At 54.4% G+C, this 14,869-nt stretch overlaps 4 protein-coding genes across 4 annotated transcripts; all 4 read right to left on the minus strand.

Annotated features, from left to right (window-relative positions):
• Nucleotides 1–646: 646 nt before the first annotated feature.
• Nucleotides 647–1,866, minus strand: COL26b_004774 (uncharacterized protein; the record flags this gene model as incomplete). Its single annotated transcript, XM_053177641.1, has 5 exons — nt 647–670; nt 863–930; nt 1,025–1,453; nt 1,525–1,673; nt 1,745–1,866. 5 exons carry the CDS (start codon nt 1,864–1,866, stop codon nt 647–649), a joined length of 792 nt encoding a protein of 263 aa, XP_053038353.1.
• A 1,049-nt stretch (nt 1,867–2,915) lies between these two features.
• On the minus strand, nt 2,916–3,978 carry SBP1 (single stranded nucleic acid binding protein; the record flags this gene model as incomplete). The annotated part of the gene is made up of 5 exons (XM_053177642.1): nt 2,916–3,028; nt 3,082–3,210; nt 3,264–3,525; nt 3,596–3,751; nt 3,925–3,978. The coding sequence occupies 5 exons, from the start codon at nt 3,976–3,978 to the stop codon at nt 2,916–2,918; spliced, it is 714 nt and encodes a 237-aa protein (XP_053038354.1).
• Nucleotides 3,979–5,120: 1,142 nt separating this feature from the next.
• On the minus strand, nt 5,121–7,541 carry COL26b_004776 (uncharacterized protein; the record flags this gene model as incomplete). Its single annotated transcript, XM_053177643.1, has 1 exon — nt 5,121–7,541. One exon carries the CDS (start codon nt 7,539–7,541, stop codon nt 5,121–5,123), a length of 2,421 nt encoding a protein of 806 aa, XP_053038355.1.
• A 4,610-nt stretch (nt 7,542–12,151) lies between these two features.
• COL26b_004777 (uncharacterized protein) lies at nt 12,152–13,079 on the minus strand (the record flags this gene model as incomplete). Its single annotated transcript, XM_053177644.1, has 2 exons — nt 12,152–12,400; nt 12,456–13,079. 2 exons carry the CDS (start codon nt 13,077–13,079, stop codon nt 12,152–12,154), a joined length of 873 nt encoding a protein of 290 aa, XP_053038356.1.
• Between the last annotated feature and the right edge of the window lie 1,790 nt (nt 13,080–14,869).

Below are 14,869 nucleotides of genomic sequence, written 5' to 3' on the forward strand. Positions count from 1 at the left end.
GCGAAGCCCACAGCGTCAATACCGAGGAACCGCAAAACGGTATGGCGCGAAAGTGTCTCAAGCAGCCAGTCGATCCGTAGCGCTGGAATCGTCACACGAGGAAACAGCCCCATCCGAAGAACGAGTGGCTCAGCGTGTCACAAGGAACAGGCAGATATCAACGGTCAACGACTGGTTACGAGAGCACGCGGCAACAACTCAATATGATTACACTGAGGACAGGCTGGATCCTCCATCGACTAGGGGAAATCACGAACAAATCTAGCCCATAGACCATCGTTGCTCACGTTCGTAGCTTCGTCTCCCTTTCCCACCAAATACAAGAGCAATACCATTTTTCGCATGCAACTCGAGACCCGCGGATACTTTTTAGGGGTGGGCATACACACAAACAAAACAGAAGATCAGGCGCGGAGAAAAACAAAAGCAGACCAACAGAAGCATTGAAAAGCCGAAAACGCCCAGCCAAATGCCATTGGGATAGCGTGAGGGGAAAGAGAAGGAGAAAAAATGACAAAAAAGGCTATTGCCCACATCCACACCATCTCTTCCCATCGCCCGAATCGATCGACTCATACGCCTTCGATTAATCGGTGAACTGAGCCCGCGTGGGTAGGAAATCGGTGAGTGACGGCGAGCGGGGTATCTAGCTGACGAGGCCCTTCTTGCTCTGTGTTACGGGCACAACGTCGCGGTCAGCGGCCAGTTCTTCTTTACCCATCACAATTTTTTCTTCCTCCTTGTCCAATCACTTGCCGCAAGCGCGGTGTCGCATGCCACCAAGACCATCCATACACTCGAGGAATCATTCCAACAAAAGCCTGAATCCCGTCTAAGGTATGCGGACGAGTGAGCGACGTACCAGGTAATCCCAAAGCTGCTTGGTCATCGAGTCCGACATGGTGTACAAGTCAATCGAAAACTCGCCCGCTAGAATCAACGTCAGTCCACGGGTCTCGCGTCACACTATGTAGAAAAAGCCGAATCCGCGGCACGCCCAATCTCCAACGCAAGGAAAACTGACCAGCCATGAGATTCGTAGTAGGGGAAGCAGGCATAAGCTCACCATCAACATCGCTCTTGATGTATGTGTCCGCGGTCTTGTTGTCGTTAATAATCTGGATGACGCGGAGCAAGTCGTCCTCCTCAAGCTTCTCGAGAGCCTGTGCGATCTTCTCGTAGTCGTACTTCTGGCTGCCCTTCTTGCCAGCACCGCCCTTCTTCTTCAGGCGATCGTCGTCCGACGGGAGAGGACCCGTCTCGCGCAGGATCTGCTGAAGCGCCTGAGATGGGTTCTTGAAGGAGACGGTGTGTACGGCCTCGTAGCGGTTCTTGGCGAAGTTCAGGTCGTGCTGGATGGACTGCTTGGACTTCTCCGTGATGTAACAATCGATCGTCATGTCGAATTCACCCCATCCTTCGTTCTCGCACTTGAAAGGGGCCTTGTTGAAGGCTGGAAGAAAGCAGGGTCAGCGAGATTGCTGAGATGTAGGGAACGCGCAAACGCGTCGGGTTGCCACGTACTCTGTGTTGGGTTCTCGAACGAAGGGTGAAGGTTGTAGACGACCTTCTGGAAGCAGTCGGCCGGGTGGTCCTCGCCGTCCTCGCCGATGACGTACAGAACGATATTCCATTTTCGCATGGGGAAATCCTCGACCGGAGAGGGCTTGTCGCTATAGGGCAAACTCGATGTTAGCTTTCCAACTCGTACCGGCAAGGAAGGAGCTTCTCGGGCGCGACTTACATGATGTTTTGCTCGGTGACGAGCTTGACTTTTCGCTGTGTCATCGAGTTAGTCGTGAGAATCGGGCTTTCGGCGGCCTTGGAAGGCGCCTTCTTCCTGCCATTAAGCTTCTTCTGGGCCATGGCAGCGGTTGTGATGCTGCCCAGATGGAGGCAGAGTTTGTGGCGACAGAAGAGAAGGAATTGGCGATGGAAGAGTACAGGATCGACTACGGGACTATTATAGTAGAGGAAGGAAGGACTAGGAGGAGGAACATCGTGGGGGTGGCAGGGAGCGCAAGCTGTCGAGTGCCGCGCAGTGAATAGGGATTGATCATGATGCTGTCGGGCCTACTCGCGACAAGACGCGCCAACAGGGCAAAGCTAGAAGAACAGCTGTTCTTACCTCTACAATCATTATGGGCAACTGGCGAAGCGCTAATCGTACTTGTAGCTGTATGTGGTGTTTGAGCGGGGTTTGAACGTGCGGCGGGAGGCAGAGTTGGGTGTGTGAAGTTCACCAGATTGGGATTTGGAGGTTTGGGAACTGGAAGGCTGAGAGCCGACGCTCGGGCCACACATGCACCCCCCAGGGTGTGTGGCTGGCTGGAATCCTCACCGCGCAACGTGAACCGTGACCGTGAACCGTGTTGCGGGGAAGCAAGGACTTTAATTGAATGCTCATACAACATCCTTTTTGAATGCCATCAAAGACAAAGCAGCTGTAGCACAGATGATTTCTATGTTGCACAATGTCATCCGCTTCAGGAGGGTTGCTTTGCCCAGGTGCTCAGATCATCACCACACACGCAAGCACAAAGCTCTCTCAAAAATGGGGTGAAGGGGGTATGATTTTGCCTGTCTATTTACTGCCAGCGCATCTAATCAAATGGGGAGGGACTTGATTCTTTGTTGATTTGTGCTGTGTAATGTCTTCTTCCTAAGCCTTGATGCTATTCTTCCACCGCTCGACTGCTTGAAAACAAACACCACTCGGTGCAGGTTTTGTTGCACTCTCCAACTATTCATGATCCTGCCTGCCTCTTATCGCATGGGGTGTGTAAAAACAATGGTGCGGGGATCGTGATTCTTTTTGTGGTGGGCAGTTCGCTCCCCTTGGGCTCATGGCCCAAACAGACCGACTCTCCATCCTCGTCTTCATGCAGGCATCATGGGGATATCAGTAAGTCTCTTTAAGACTCCTCGACGGCAGGGGCAGGGGCATCAGAGCCCTCAGCAGCCTTGTTGAAAAGCTCCTCGTTGTCCTTCTGGGCCTTGAGGAAGGCGTCCTTGAAAAGGTTGGCGTCTTTTCGTGGTCAGCATCCCGTATCAAAACCTGGCGGAAAATCATAGACGTACTCTCAGAGTTGGCAAAGCGAATGGCCAGGGTGACGGCCTCGGCCTCACCCTCGCTGACATCGGCGGCGGCGTTCCAGACCCAGCTGCGGTCAGAGCCGACGTTGGGGGAAAGCTTCATCTCAGGGACGACTGCTAAGGGTCAGCGGCTGCGATCGAAGAAAAAGGTAGTTGATGAAACGCACTGTAGTGGTTGGCGCAGACCTTGAGAGTCTTGTCACGGCGCATGACGAGACGGGTCTTGCCGTTCTCCTTGTGCTTCAACAGACGAACATCACCAGTACCACGCTCCTTCCACTCAGTCGTCTCCTTGACGAACTTGAACAACTTGGCGCGCATCTTGAAGAGCTGCTCCTCAGCCTCCTCGTTGGTGGCAGTCTCAACCTTCTCGGTCAGCTTGATGACGGGCTCGAAGTGGACATCCTCGGACTCAGGAGCCTCCTCCTCCTACGAAGAAAGGTCAGTATGAGGTTGTTTCGAGCAGCGAATGAAAGCCATAGATGGGGTTCAGGTGTACCTCGCCCTTCCCAGCAGCGGCGGCATCGCGCTGAGCCTTGGCGCTGCCGGAGTTGTCGCCGCGGTCCTCATCCTCCTTCTTCTCCTTCTTGGCGCCACCTCCGAACATGGAAAAGACGGAAGAGGAGGTAACGGGCTTCTCAGCCTCACCAGTGGTCTGCGACGCGAACCGAGTGTTAGCCATCCGGAGTATTCAAGTGTTATCGCAGGTCGACGGCGAACGACTGGGAGCAATCGCATCGCATGTTGGGGTAAGGGGGGCGGTGAGCTTTAGCTCTTGTAGCAGAGACGAGCGATCATCGGCGCGCATGCGACAAAGGGGCGTCGTACCTCGGTGGGCTTGGTCTCCTCGGTCTTGGGCTCGGTAGCTTCGGCGGCAGACATTCTGGCGGTTCGTGGAGAAATAATGTGCGGGAGAGGTGACGATGTTTGGGCCTGTAGACGGGGGTGGAAACATTAGCATATGAAAACTTCACCTGCGCCGGTCTGCCCCTCCTTGACTCAGAGCGGGAGCATCGCAGGCTCGTCATCAAGCCCAAGGGATACAAACTGCAGGGGATCAGGGCTAAGGGCATCAAACTTACCAGGGCTAGTAGCGGTATGTTCTGCAGCAAGCAAAGCGGTAAAGGGGGGAAGCAAAAAGATGAATTTGTTTCTTCAGTGGTATGGTGAAGTTGGGTGGGTTGAACAAAATGAGGAAAGACAGCCCCTCATTCAAAAGTCAACAACAAGAGGGGTGTCGGGCGGGCCTGCCCTTGCTGTTTAGGTGCCCAGGCGCCTGTCATCCTGCTGCTTCAAGGTACCCCACCAGCAAAATCATCGCGGGGTGTACTTCCCGGTGCTGACCTACGTAGTGGGGTCCTACCTAAGCCAAAGCCCAAAGCTGCTACTGCGCGTCCAATCAGCAAGCCCGCTTTCTTCGCCACCGGGGACTCCTTGAATTCGACGAGAGAATGTCGACGCTATCTCGACCGTCGGCCGGGCCTATCCGCACTATTGAATGGAATAATCTGCCTGTTGATTACTACGGTTTCTGCCTGCCATTGTTCTTATGGAATCCTTTCCTTGTTCCAGTCACGGATAAACAGAAATCATGACACTTGTGCTGCCATTCTGCGACCAACCAAGCGAAAACCGATTTCTACGCGAGCTTTTCAACTGATCGACACATGGGACAAAGTTGAGACGACAGGAAACTTCACAAACTTCACTCCTCTTGCCATTCTGAAACTTTTTCAACTGTTCCATTTCGCAGAAGCCTGCTAGTACACTACTCTATCGACCTCACTCTTCTCATGAATCCCAGCAACCGCCTGCCTACCTACCTGCGCTTCAGACACATTGGCGATGGATATTTGGAGGTAAGAGCGGAAAGTGATAATAAACATTTCAGGCCGAATAAAGCAAAGATAATCCAGGCCCTGAGGTAATAACATGCCAATAACTCCGGTTCAGTCCGTTCCGTCCCGTGTCCTGTCCTTAGCCGGCGTTCCTAGGTATCCCATGTTCATGCTCATAACCATCAATTAGATCTGCTGTTTGCATTGCTGCGTCCAACGGGAGAAGCCTGATTGACATCTAGCCTCGAGACGCTCCCTCTTCCGACGCGCTCGCATTTCCAAATTCTCTCTTTCCAAGCGCTCTTTGCTGGCAGTCTCAGCTGCAGCCTTCTTGTCAGACATGTACTTCTTGGCTTTGGCGAGATAGGTGTTGTGCTTGTCCGTCTGGTGAGTAATCTTGAGCCAAAGGAGCCATGACTGGATTTGGGCATGTTTGTGCTTGATGTCTACCCAATCCAGGGTGTCCTGCGCTTGGCGAGACTCCCGAACTTGCTGCCAGCTCTCAGTCAAGTATGCAGGGTTCCATGAGGTCTTGAGGTAGTTTGCAGTCTTTGAGGCATCCTCGCCAATTCGGGCGGACACTTCTCTAAGGTCCTCCACAACCGAGTTCTTCAGGGATGCCAGTGTGGCAGCCTGCTCTGCGCCGCGCTGAGCAGCGCTGTAAATGCCGGCAGCGACGGACTTTCCAAAGCCAAGGCACTCCTCGAATGCTGACTTGCCAAAGTCAACGAAGAAGGTCTCGTTGACCTTGGGCTTCCGTGTGGTATTGACGGCGACGGTCACTACGCCATATGCTTCCTTCCTTGGGATCTCGATGATGATGCCCTCATCGGTGGATGAGAACTTGGTCTTAACGGATCTTTCGCCCTTGAGAACATCGATGCTGATGGAATCCTTGGCAAGCCATGAAGTCTTGGTACCCGAGGGAATCCTGACCAGAATCTCGTTGCGGCTGTGCTTGTCTGCTGAACAGACATAGTTCTTTGGAGACTCGGGGAACTTGTCAGCGAAGAAGTCGGCAAGCTCAGCAAATGGTGCAATAGCCGTGCTCCCCTGCGAAGTCTTTGCCTGCGGAACTCTGATCGTTGTTGTTGAGGTGAGGTTGATGGTAATGGTGGAAGTGGATACCGACACTGGAGTAGGAGACACGACAGGGGTAGGGACAGCAGAAGTCGAAACTGCCGGTACGGTTGCGGACGAGCCGGACAGGTGCCAGTTGCCAAGGAGCAGGGCCGTGATGAGGATGACAGAAAGGCCGGAATACTGCGCAACTGACCAGAGGTCGAGGTCTTCTGACTTTGAGACCACATACTGGCGAGCACGGCGGAGCTGCTTCAGTGATTGCGCGTAGAGCTCGGAGCATGCTCCTGTCTGACGCTCATCCTCGGTCTTGTAGAGGCCAGTCAGATAGGCAAGGTTGCGGTTCATCTGACGGGCATCAATCTCTTTGAAAGACTTGAGGTCAATTGGCAGCCTGACAGGGGTAATATCTCGATCAGAGAACTCCACACATCGATGGGGGCCGTGTTGGTTGATCTTGTCGCTCCAGTCCTCGGTGGGCTGCTCCTCAAAAAGCTCGGTGCTCGAAATGAACACATGAGGAATTGCATGTCGCTGCACAAACCCCCAAGTTACCGCGCGAGCCTGGCGAACAGCCTCATCGTCGTTCTCCGTGACAAAGAAGACGGCCAGATGGGGAACGGTCCAGTGCGGTGTGATGACGGCACCGCCAGAGGCAAACTCTGAATGGAACGTCCGGTTATTGTCGACAGTGATTGAGTAAACTTGCTCTCCCTGATAGACCGTTTCCATGGCGGCCGTGCAGGTCTTCACCTGCAGGTCCTTGGAGGAAGGATCACATGTATCGCCGGTGATATCATCCTCTTGCGGCGAGGGAGAAGCCGCTAAGGCCGAGGTGAGCTTGTCAGTGATGTCGTTCTTAGCCGAAGGGTCGCCCTGATATAAGATCCGAAGAGGGCCCTTGTTGAGCAGATATGACTGAGCCATGACCTGAATAACAGAAACAGAGCAAAGAGGGTTCGGCTCTTGGAAATAGTGTGTGACATGGTTGTGGGTGATGTTCTCTGTGTTGGGGGCGCTGGAAATACTCTGACGCTCCAGGGGAGGCGTAGGCACCCGAGAAGACGGATTCATGAGGCTCTGCTCCGCGTACTGAATCGAGGAAGCTCTTGATCGATCCTCGGCAGCATCGTCCTCATTATCCGAATCCATGTCAGAGCGACTGGCAGTGTCATCGGTACGCTCGATGCCGTCGAGACTATGGACATCATCAGGTCGAGCGTAGTCGAAGGAGCTCAGAGACTCAGCCTCAGTCTCAACCTCAGTTCCTCTATCATCCTGGCTCTCAAGATCGTCGTCTGTATTGATGAACTCGAAGGAAGACTCGGCCAAGTGGTCGTCGTCGGTTGCGTCGGAGGGGTTCATGATGTCGGGCTCGCTAGAAGAGATCCAGCTAGCTAGATGGCGGTTGCCTTGTGGGCGGGGGAAGCGCAGAGTCAACTCGGAGGAGGACAGCGTCGTAGAGCTTGCAGGATCGGATGTGGTGTCGACGTCTCGGAGGGGATCGCCGGCGTGCTGCTCTTCCATAACGAAGATGCAAAGAGTCAGTTTTACTGGTATCCCGTCATGCCTCGAAAAGTCGAGCGTTCGTTCGTAATAGTGAGGTCTGGAAGTCGGCGAGAGTGCGCGGTGGGAGTTGTGTGGTAGGGGTGGTGGAGGATGGAGGGGTAAATGCGGGAGAGATGTGGATGGTGTCAAGTGACGGACGGGCTGACGCAGCACGAATGTCGGGGGCGTTTCTAGACGAAAAGGACGTCTGGAAAGCTGAAAACTTTGACGAGCGTCGTTGAGTATGTGTAGAGAAGGAAAAGAAGAGAAATTAACTAACTCTGGGGTGGCTTTGGAGAAGTGAAGTTGTCCTAGGTTTAACGTGTGAATGGGTTGTCGTCAATCAAGGTAGGTGCTGCCTGCCTTACCGAGATTCTGAGGGGCGGCGCTGCGTGTTGCCTGCCTTACGGTACCTAGTTAGCCCAGCCAGCCAGTAGACCATCAGGTCGCTTTAGGTAGGTAGGCGGGGTGGGGATTTGGGAGGAAGGGATAGGGATGGGATGAGATGTGAGAGCGGTCGGTTTATCGGAGCGCAGGTGTCGGTGACTTCCAAACGTCACGCGGATGCCGCTATCTGGACGTAGGAGCATAGATAAGAGGTGAGGTATTCGATACTAACCAGGGCAGGGGTTGGCGCCGTCAAAGCGTCCTGGGCCGGGCTGGGCTGCTTGTCTTGCGGTGAAAAGTGGTCGCTAGAACCTATTATTTTTCAGGAAGGAGAGGATGCGTTGTGGAAGGAAGAAGAGAGGCAAGAGCAGACGGAGAAGCTGAAAATGTATGTGTGGAAAGAAGGTGCAGTGGTCGGCGCCTGCAAAGGTGGATGTGGACATGGATAGGTAGGTAGGTGGCAGATGCGCAATTACTGGAAGGGACGGGAAGGTGTGGAGAGAAATAGGCATGGAGAGACATGTAGGCGCACCATCAAAGACCAGGGAAAGGCGACCAGTAGGGCGGCACGATCAGGCAAAAGGGAAGGAAAGAGGCAGGCTATGGCGGAATACGCGGGCAGGTGCTACCACAAGGAAATGGAACTGTCTGCCTTCCATTTCTTTGCTTGCCGTGGTCGCTTCTTTTCATCTGGAGATGTATGCGAATGCACACTTGACACTCGAGATAATGCACCGACCAGCATCGCTGACTTGCGCCTACCTTTTGGTGCCCCTTCCTGCCTCGAAATGAGTCTTACATCTGCCCGCCGCCTACCATGTGGTTTGGGTGGTGGGGGCGGGGTTCTTTTGCCAAAAGTCAAGTCGCCAGATATGCTCCTTCATTCCGCTCTGCAGGACATGCCCATGGGTATTTGAGCCCTTTTGACGCGGAGAACCTGCACCGCTACGTCTCTCATGTTCAAATGGAATGTCACTGTCAACTGGGCCGCCCACTTGGCCGGCATCATCGCGCCTCTTATCGATAACGGACAGGGGCATTTGGAGGGGAAAGCCAGCTCCAAATGCACCATTACGACCCGATATAGTGGGGCCATCCACCATCACCCCGCCTGGAACCGCTCATTAGCACCAACCTACCTTACCAATCTGAGGCAAATAGGTATCGTGACCCGGAGAGGGATCCGCACCTCTCCCGACATCACCTCTTGGCCGTGAACGAGGCACGCCAGATGTCGTGATTGCTCTGTTCTTCGCGAAGGAGCTTTCGCACGAGAGAGGAGTCACTTGTTGAGCTGCGAAAGCAGACAACGCCCGTTTTCGCCCGTCCACAGACCCGCCTGTCAGCCATCGTCGTCTGCCGCTTCAGGCTCAAAATCCCGCCGACCCCTCGAGCTGAGGCAAGGTACCAACCTAAAGTTCAGGTCATCCAATGTGAACGGCGCAAGTCACCATGGGCCGCCAATGCTCGGCCACCCAGCTCGCCACGTAAGGCATTACGGATCCCTCAAATGTGCAGAATAAGCAAACGAGCCGATACAAAAGGTGCAAGAGTCAGTGCCATTCGCCGGTCTGCAAGCTGGTAAGCACAGAGCGGCTTCCAATTCAATATTTCAAATGTCTCACCTGCCGCCGTCATCCTGTTTCTGATCGAGGCTACGAGTCCTGCGACATGTCTGGGGTTCAGGGCCGAGGTCTTGACTCATGTGGCTTGACCACATCGGCGTGTGGCGGTGCGCCTCCGACTTCTTCCCGCATGTAAGTGGAGCTCATACACGAACTTCACAAGCAAGGTCGTTGTCATTGTTACTAACATGAACTTGAATATATGGCCGGCCGATGTGTTCACAAACAGAGTAGTCTCGTGCTTGGAAATTTCCGACAAATCTTCGTACCGCTACCTTGCACGTGTTTACCCACTGACGATGGCAACATTTGACTTCGACCTCCACTCTTCCAAATGATGTGGTCAAACAGAGAGCTTACAGCGTTGGGTGCGTAGCATTTGAAAGCTGCAGGAACAACCTCCAGAATGTGGAAAAGCCAGCTGCGGCGCAACGTACGAACTGAAGCGAGAGGTCTTCTGCAGTTCCACCGTCCATGGCTGTTGTGTATGAGAGTCGAAGGAAGTTTCTTTTGAGCATATGATGGCAGCGCATCACATTGCGCCTGAAGCCCTGAAACTTATAGACCAACTACGGAGAATACTCCGAGCGCGAATAACTGACGATATGGGACAGTGCAGAAGGGCGGCGGCATGACAACCCAGAACGCGAGGACGAAAGCAAGGACGATTGCCATCAAGGCGTATCGTGCCCACGTGGTCGACCTGCTCGTGCAGAGTTCGGATTGCAACACGGTCTGTAACTTCCCTATCCGAGCCTGTCCCCAAAGCTCACATTCTGACAACACGAGATAGTCCGCGCGACACCTCGATGTTCGAGATGCCCAACTAGAAGAAGCTCGATAAGTGCCGCTTGCCAATCAGCCATTCCTGGCATCATCAAAGAGCCAACACGACCACGCTGAGATCAGTCAACGCGTTGCCGTGCTCCAGCCTTCAAAGACCGAGATGCTCGACGACAAGAGTCCAAGAGTTGTGCGCTCCATCCCCAATCGCGGCTAGTCGTTGGGAAAAGAATCGTCCCCGGGCTTCCAGAATCAAACGGGCCGACGAAAAGGTACGCGAAAAAGCCAGAACGCGCCATCACGAGAGCACCGCGGAGTGGCCTGATGGAGGGTCTCTACTGCTGCACTAAACCACACAGACCGTGCCATCAATACGACGATGGGGTACAATCGCACACAAAATACCAACCCCGATTGAAGGTGAGCGGAGCCTTGCAACACCCGAGACGCTCGCAAACAACGGGGTAAGTGATCTCAAGATCTCGCCCCCTCCGTGCGGCCGGAACAGCTACCCGAGATCAAAAGAAAACGAGTGAATCAATCCTGCTATTTCCGTAGCCAGAAACTCGAACCGAGTGGGCAACTGGTAAGCTTGCGTGTGATTCACCCTGATGGTGGAACACTCAGACCCTCCCTGGCTCGGCAGATCATACAGACTAGTTCCATCTTTAGCCCCCAAAAAGACAAGGGGCCAAAAAAGATCAAACAATTAAACCAGATAAAAAAGAATCTCTCCATCTCCAATCTGGGTAATCTCCAATTTGCTGGCTCTAAAAAGAAACCGAGTTCCCTGTCCTTGCCCGGCGCGCGGAAAAGCCCTTGCTAGCTCCCAGCCTTGCCAAACGGCCGACCTCTTTTGCTCAAATTTCACCGAGGCTGTCGTGAGATTACACGTCCGAATGGGGGCAAGTTGATCAGAGAACGACCTGACCCCAGTGGACGAAACTTTCTGAAAAGAGAGGATAGAAAAGATTTGACTCAGGCGGCACGCGCTCCCAGCCGAACAGGCACACGGATCTCCAAAGACATGGTCCCAAAGAGAGCATATCATCCGCGCCCTTCATTTGCCGTAATGACCAGAATAAGTCAATATGCCACATCAAGCCCCCCAAAAACAAAATCACCGCTGCGGTTCCTAGCCCGCGCTAGCTTGTGATACGAAACGTCAGTTTGCCTTGCTAGACTCTCAAGTCAGCGCCTCTGTGAACCTAATCCTTCCGTCGCCTTACCTGGGCCGAAAGTGGCATAGAACTCGCTCTGGCAGGATCAGAGACGTGAGCAATGCTGGAGCAATGGGAGCGAAGATGAAGAAATGAAGTCGCCGTGGGACTTGTATTCTACAAAGTATCGTCTCGAATCCAAATGTACAATGCTGCGCGGAGATGATGCATGTCCTCTTCGTTTTTTCTTCCCAAATTCCCCAAAGTCCCACCCGCCAAAAGAAACCGTGTCCCAGCCGAGGTATTTCCCGTACGGTTACCACAGAAAACTTTTTTTCCTCCGCCTCTGATATTAGAACGTGCAGGGGGCATGGTCCGTCACCGAGAGACATCTCTCCCAAAAACTCCGTTTTTGCTCTCTGCCACAATGGAAAAAATGATGAAGCAGTGGAGAGAGAAGCAACCGCCTAGAAAAGCAATGAAGAAATGGACATAAAAGGGGACCGTGATGCTCGCGAATATGTGGGCGCGCTGCAAAAATGGGGGGTATCGTAGCATAGAGAGAAGACGTGAAGATGTTGTGAGTTGTTGCCTCGTTATGTGCCTCGTTGGCCAGCCACCGCAGGGGGAGAGCTCATAGGATGCTGTGCTTTTCAAAGAGCCGTGCCAGGGTGTCAGTGCCGAACGCCTCATCATCAGGGATCATCTCAATGATGCCCGTCAGGTTGGCAAACATGTCACCCTGGTTGCGGTAGGCCAGGATGGAGGGCACAGCAGCGTTGTCGAACTCGATGTCGAGGTAGTGAACCTTGACGAAGTGTATTGTTGAGTGCTGGGAGACAAGGGGCATCATTGCGTGCTCTATCGTTGCTGATACATCGCACTAGGCTGGGTGTTAGAACCTGTCTGAACATGCTCAGGAATACTTTGAAGCTTACCTCGGGGTCGTATACAAAGACGACAACCACGGTGTCCCGCGCAACCTTCTCAATAGCGTCCAGGTAACCCAGAGCGTCGACCTCGTCCATGCGGCCATAGATGCGGACACTGGGACTTGTCCTCCGGTTTCTGACAACCTTGCTGGACTCGCTCTCAAGTTCTCTCCTTCTGCTCTCGCGCCATTGCGCCAAGAAGCTCTCCTCATCTTCCGAGTTGCTGTTGTTTCCATCGTCGGTGCCGCTCTCGCTCTTGCGCGAAGACTGGGATTGCGAAATGCCATCGAGGCCAAAGATGGAGCGGCGCACAGTGGTGCGAGCACGGCTCATGAAGGAGGTCTTGCGGGCGTTCTCGTAGTTGCGGGCATCGGCGATGACGCCCTTGACTCCGGTGGTACGGCCGGCATCGAAGCTGGCGGGAGGCAGCTTCAGGTCGGAGCCGGTCTGGCCTAGGGTTGGAATGCGCATGGCGGCGTCGATCTGGGAGTTGCGGAAGACGTCCTCTTCGTCGAGGTCAAGGCTGTCGCGGTCGTTGCTGCGGTCCTCTGGGTGTACTCTGCTGGTATCGCGAGACTGGGCAGCTAGCAGGGCGTTGAATTCTTCTTGGGCTGGGGTAGGGTTCGACATCGTGGACTTTTGAAAGGGTCGTGGCCGGGTGAGGAAGCTCGGTTTATGTATGGGATGACGGACGGACGAGCGGGCGGGCGTGTGGTAAGAGAAGAGGAGGTGGTAGGGGGTGGTTGTCAAGGTCCAAGGAGGAGTAAACAAGCAAGCAGGCAAGCAGGTAGTGTGAAGGTGCCAATCGTGCGACCTTGGAGCTTGGAAGGGTGTGCCCGGTTGCTTCTGTCAGGGCGGCTAGTAGAGGGCAAAGCCGGAAGAGAGGTAGAGCCAGGAATGTGAATGGACGGTAGGGTAGGGTGAAGGGTGGTTGAGCTTTGGTTTTGGAGGGGGAAGAGCGAGGAGGGAGGGCTGCGAGAGGCGTGGTTTCTGGATTCTTGTGGGAGAGAAGTGGGCGTGGGAGCATGAGGAGACGAAGGACGGATCGGAAGGATGGTGGTCCTTCGATGGTTTTTCTCGAAGCAGTGGAGACGCGACCAGGGGTCAACCCTTGCAGTTGGCCACGATGCGGTGAAAGCCGGGCTCCAACGACGGGCTGTCGTGGTGACTGATGCTGGTGCAGCGAGTGGTGCAGCGGTGCAATGGTGGTGGTGGACTGGTGGTGGTGCTGCTGGCTGGCTGGGCTGGATTTGGACAGGGGCCCGAGTGTCGAGGATCGAGGGTCGAGGGCGAAGCCCCTGGGGTGCGTCAGGCTGTTTCAGAAGGGGTGGAGGCGCGTGGTCGCGAACAGGGGAGACTGGGCGGGAATTGTGGAATGGTGGATGAATCGTTGGGCGAGAGTGGTGAGATGTTAGATGTGGTCGCGGAAAGGAAATCTAGTCCGTCCTGTTAAGACGAGGATGTCTGGCTCTCGTGGTGCATCTCGTCGTTTGCGGGCGCAATTGTCGACGCTGGAACGAGCACCGCAACGCACCACAGCACAGCGGCACGACCGGCTAGTTTCTTCCACCTGGCAGTTACTCAACCAAGACACTCAACCCAGACAGACACATGAAATGCCGAGCGAGATGTGCAGGTGACGGGTCTCGCGCATAAGTGATCGGAGCAAGATAGATTTCGGGACGAGGAGATAAAAAACGGGGGAGGGCTGAGAGAAATGTCCGGGCCCGGGCCCAGGACAGGGAAACCACGGAACGGCGATGACCGTTATTTTGCTGCTGAATCTGATGGAACCTGACCTGCCCTGTTGTCGTCGTCGAATCCGTTTTCCCTTTTGCATCGCCTCGCTCTCTGGCAAGGGCAAAGACGAACTCGGAAGGAGGGCAAATTGCATACGACAGCCAACGGTCATGCACGCGTCTACCTGTGGATCTTGCCCTTTTCCCCCTCTCCTTTCTTTCGTCCTTCGTGATGCACAACAGTGAGTGGTTGAAGGAGTAGGTGCCTGACCGCGCAGGACGCCAACGCAGGAATCAGATCAGAATCAGACTCTTGTCATCATATCGTGCTGATGCTTCTCGTTGGCGAGGCAGGTTGCAAAGTGAAGTGACAGGGCCTGCAGAATCAGCAGCTGCACACCCTCTCGGGCCTTAGTCGTGGTTTCGCCTCTTCCGCTCGCGTGGCCCTGCCGGGATCACAGGGCTTGTCTTGGCTTCTCCCGTCGTCAGGGGCTGCTGGTCTGGGGCCAACCGACCGCTGTCTGCCGATTTCCCCTCCGCCCTTTTCTTCTTCATCCCCTACCCAGGCCCAGGCAAAACCTCGTGCATGTCCAATCACTGCAGCCAGATACCCGTAGGGTCAAGTGCCGTACAGATTCCAAGGCCCGGGACCTTGCAGATGGGCACCGCATTCTGCATGCT

This window comes from Colletotrichum chrysophilum (genome assembly GCF_026319265.1).
Source record: "Colletotrichum chrysophilum strain AFK26 chromosome Unknown scaffold_30, whole genome shotgun sequence".
Classification (NCBI taxonomy): domain Eukaryota; kingdom Fungi; phylum Ascomycota; class Sordariomycetes; order Glomerellales; family Glomerellaceae; genus Colletotrichum; species Colletotrichum chrysophilum.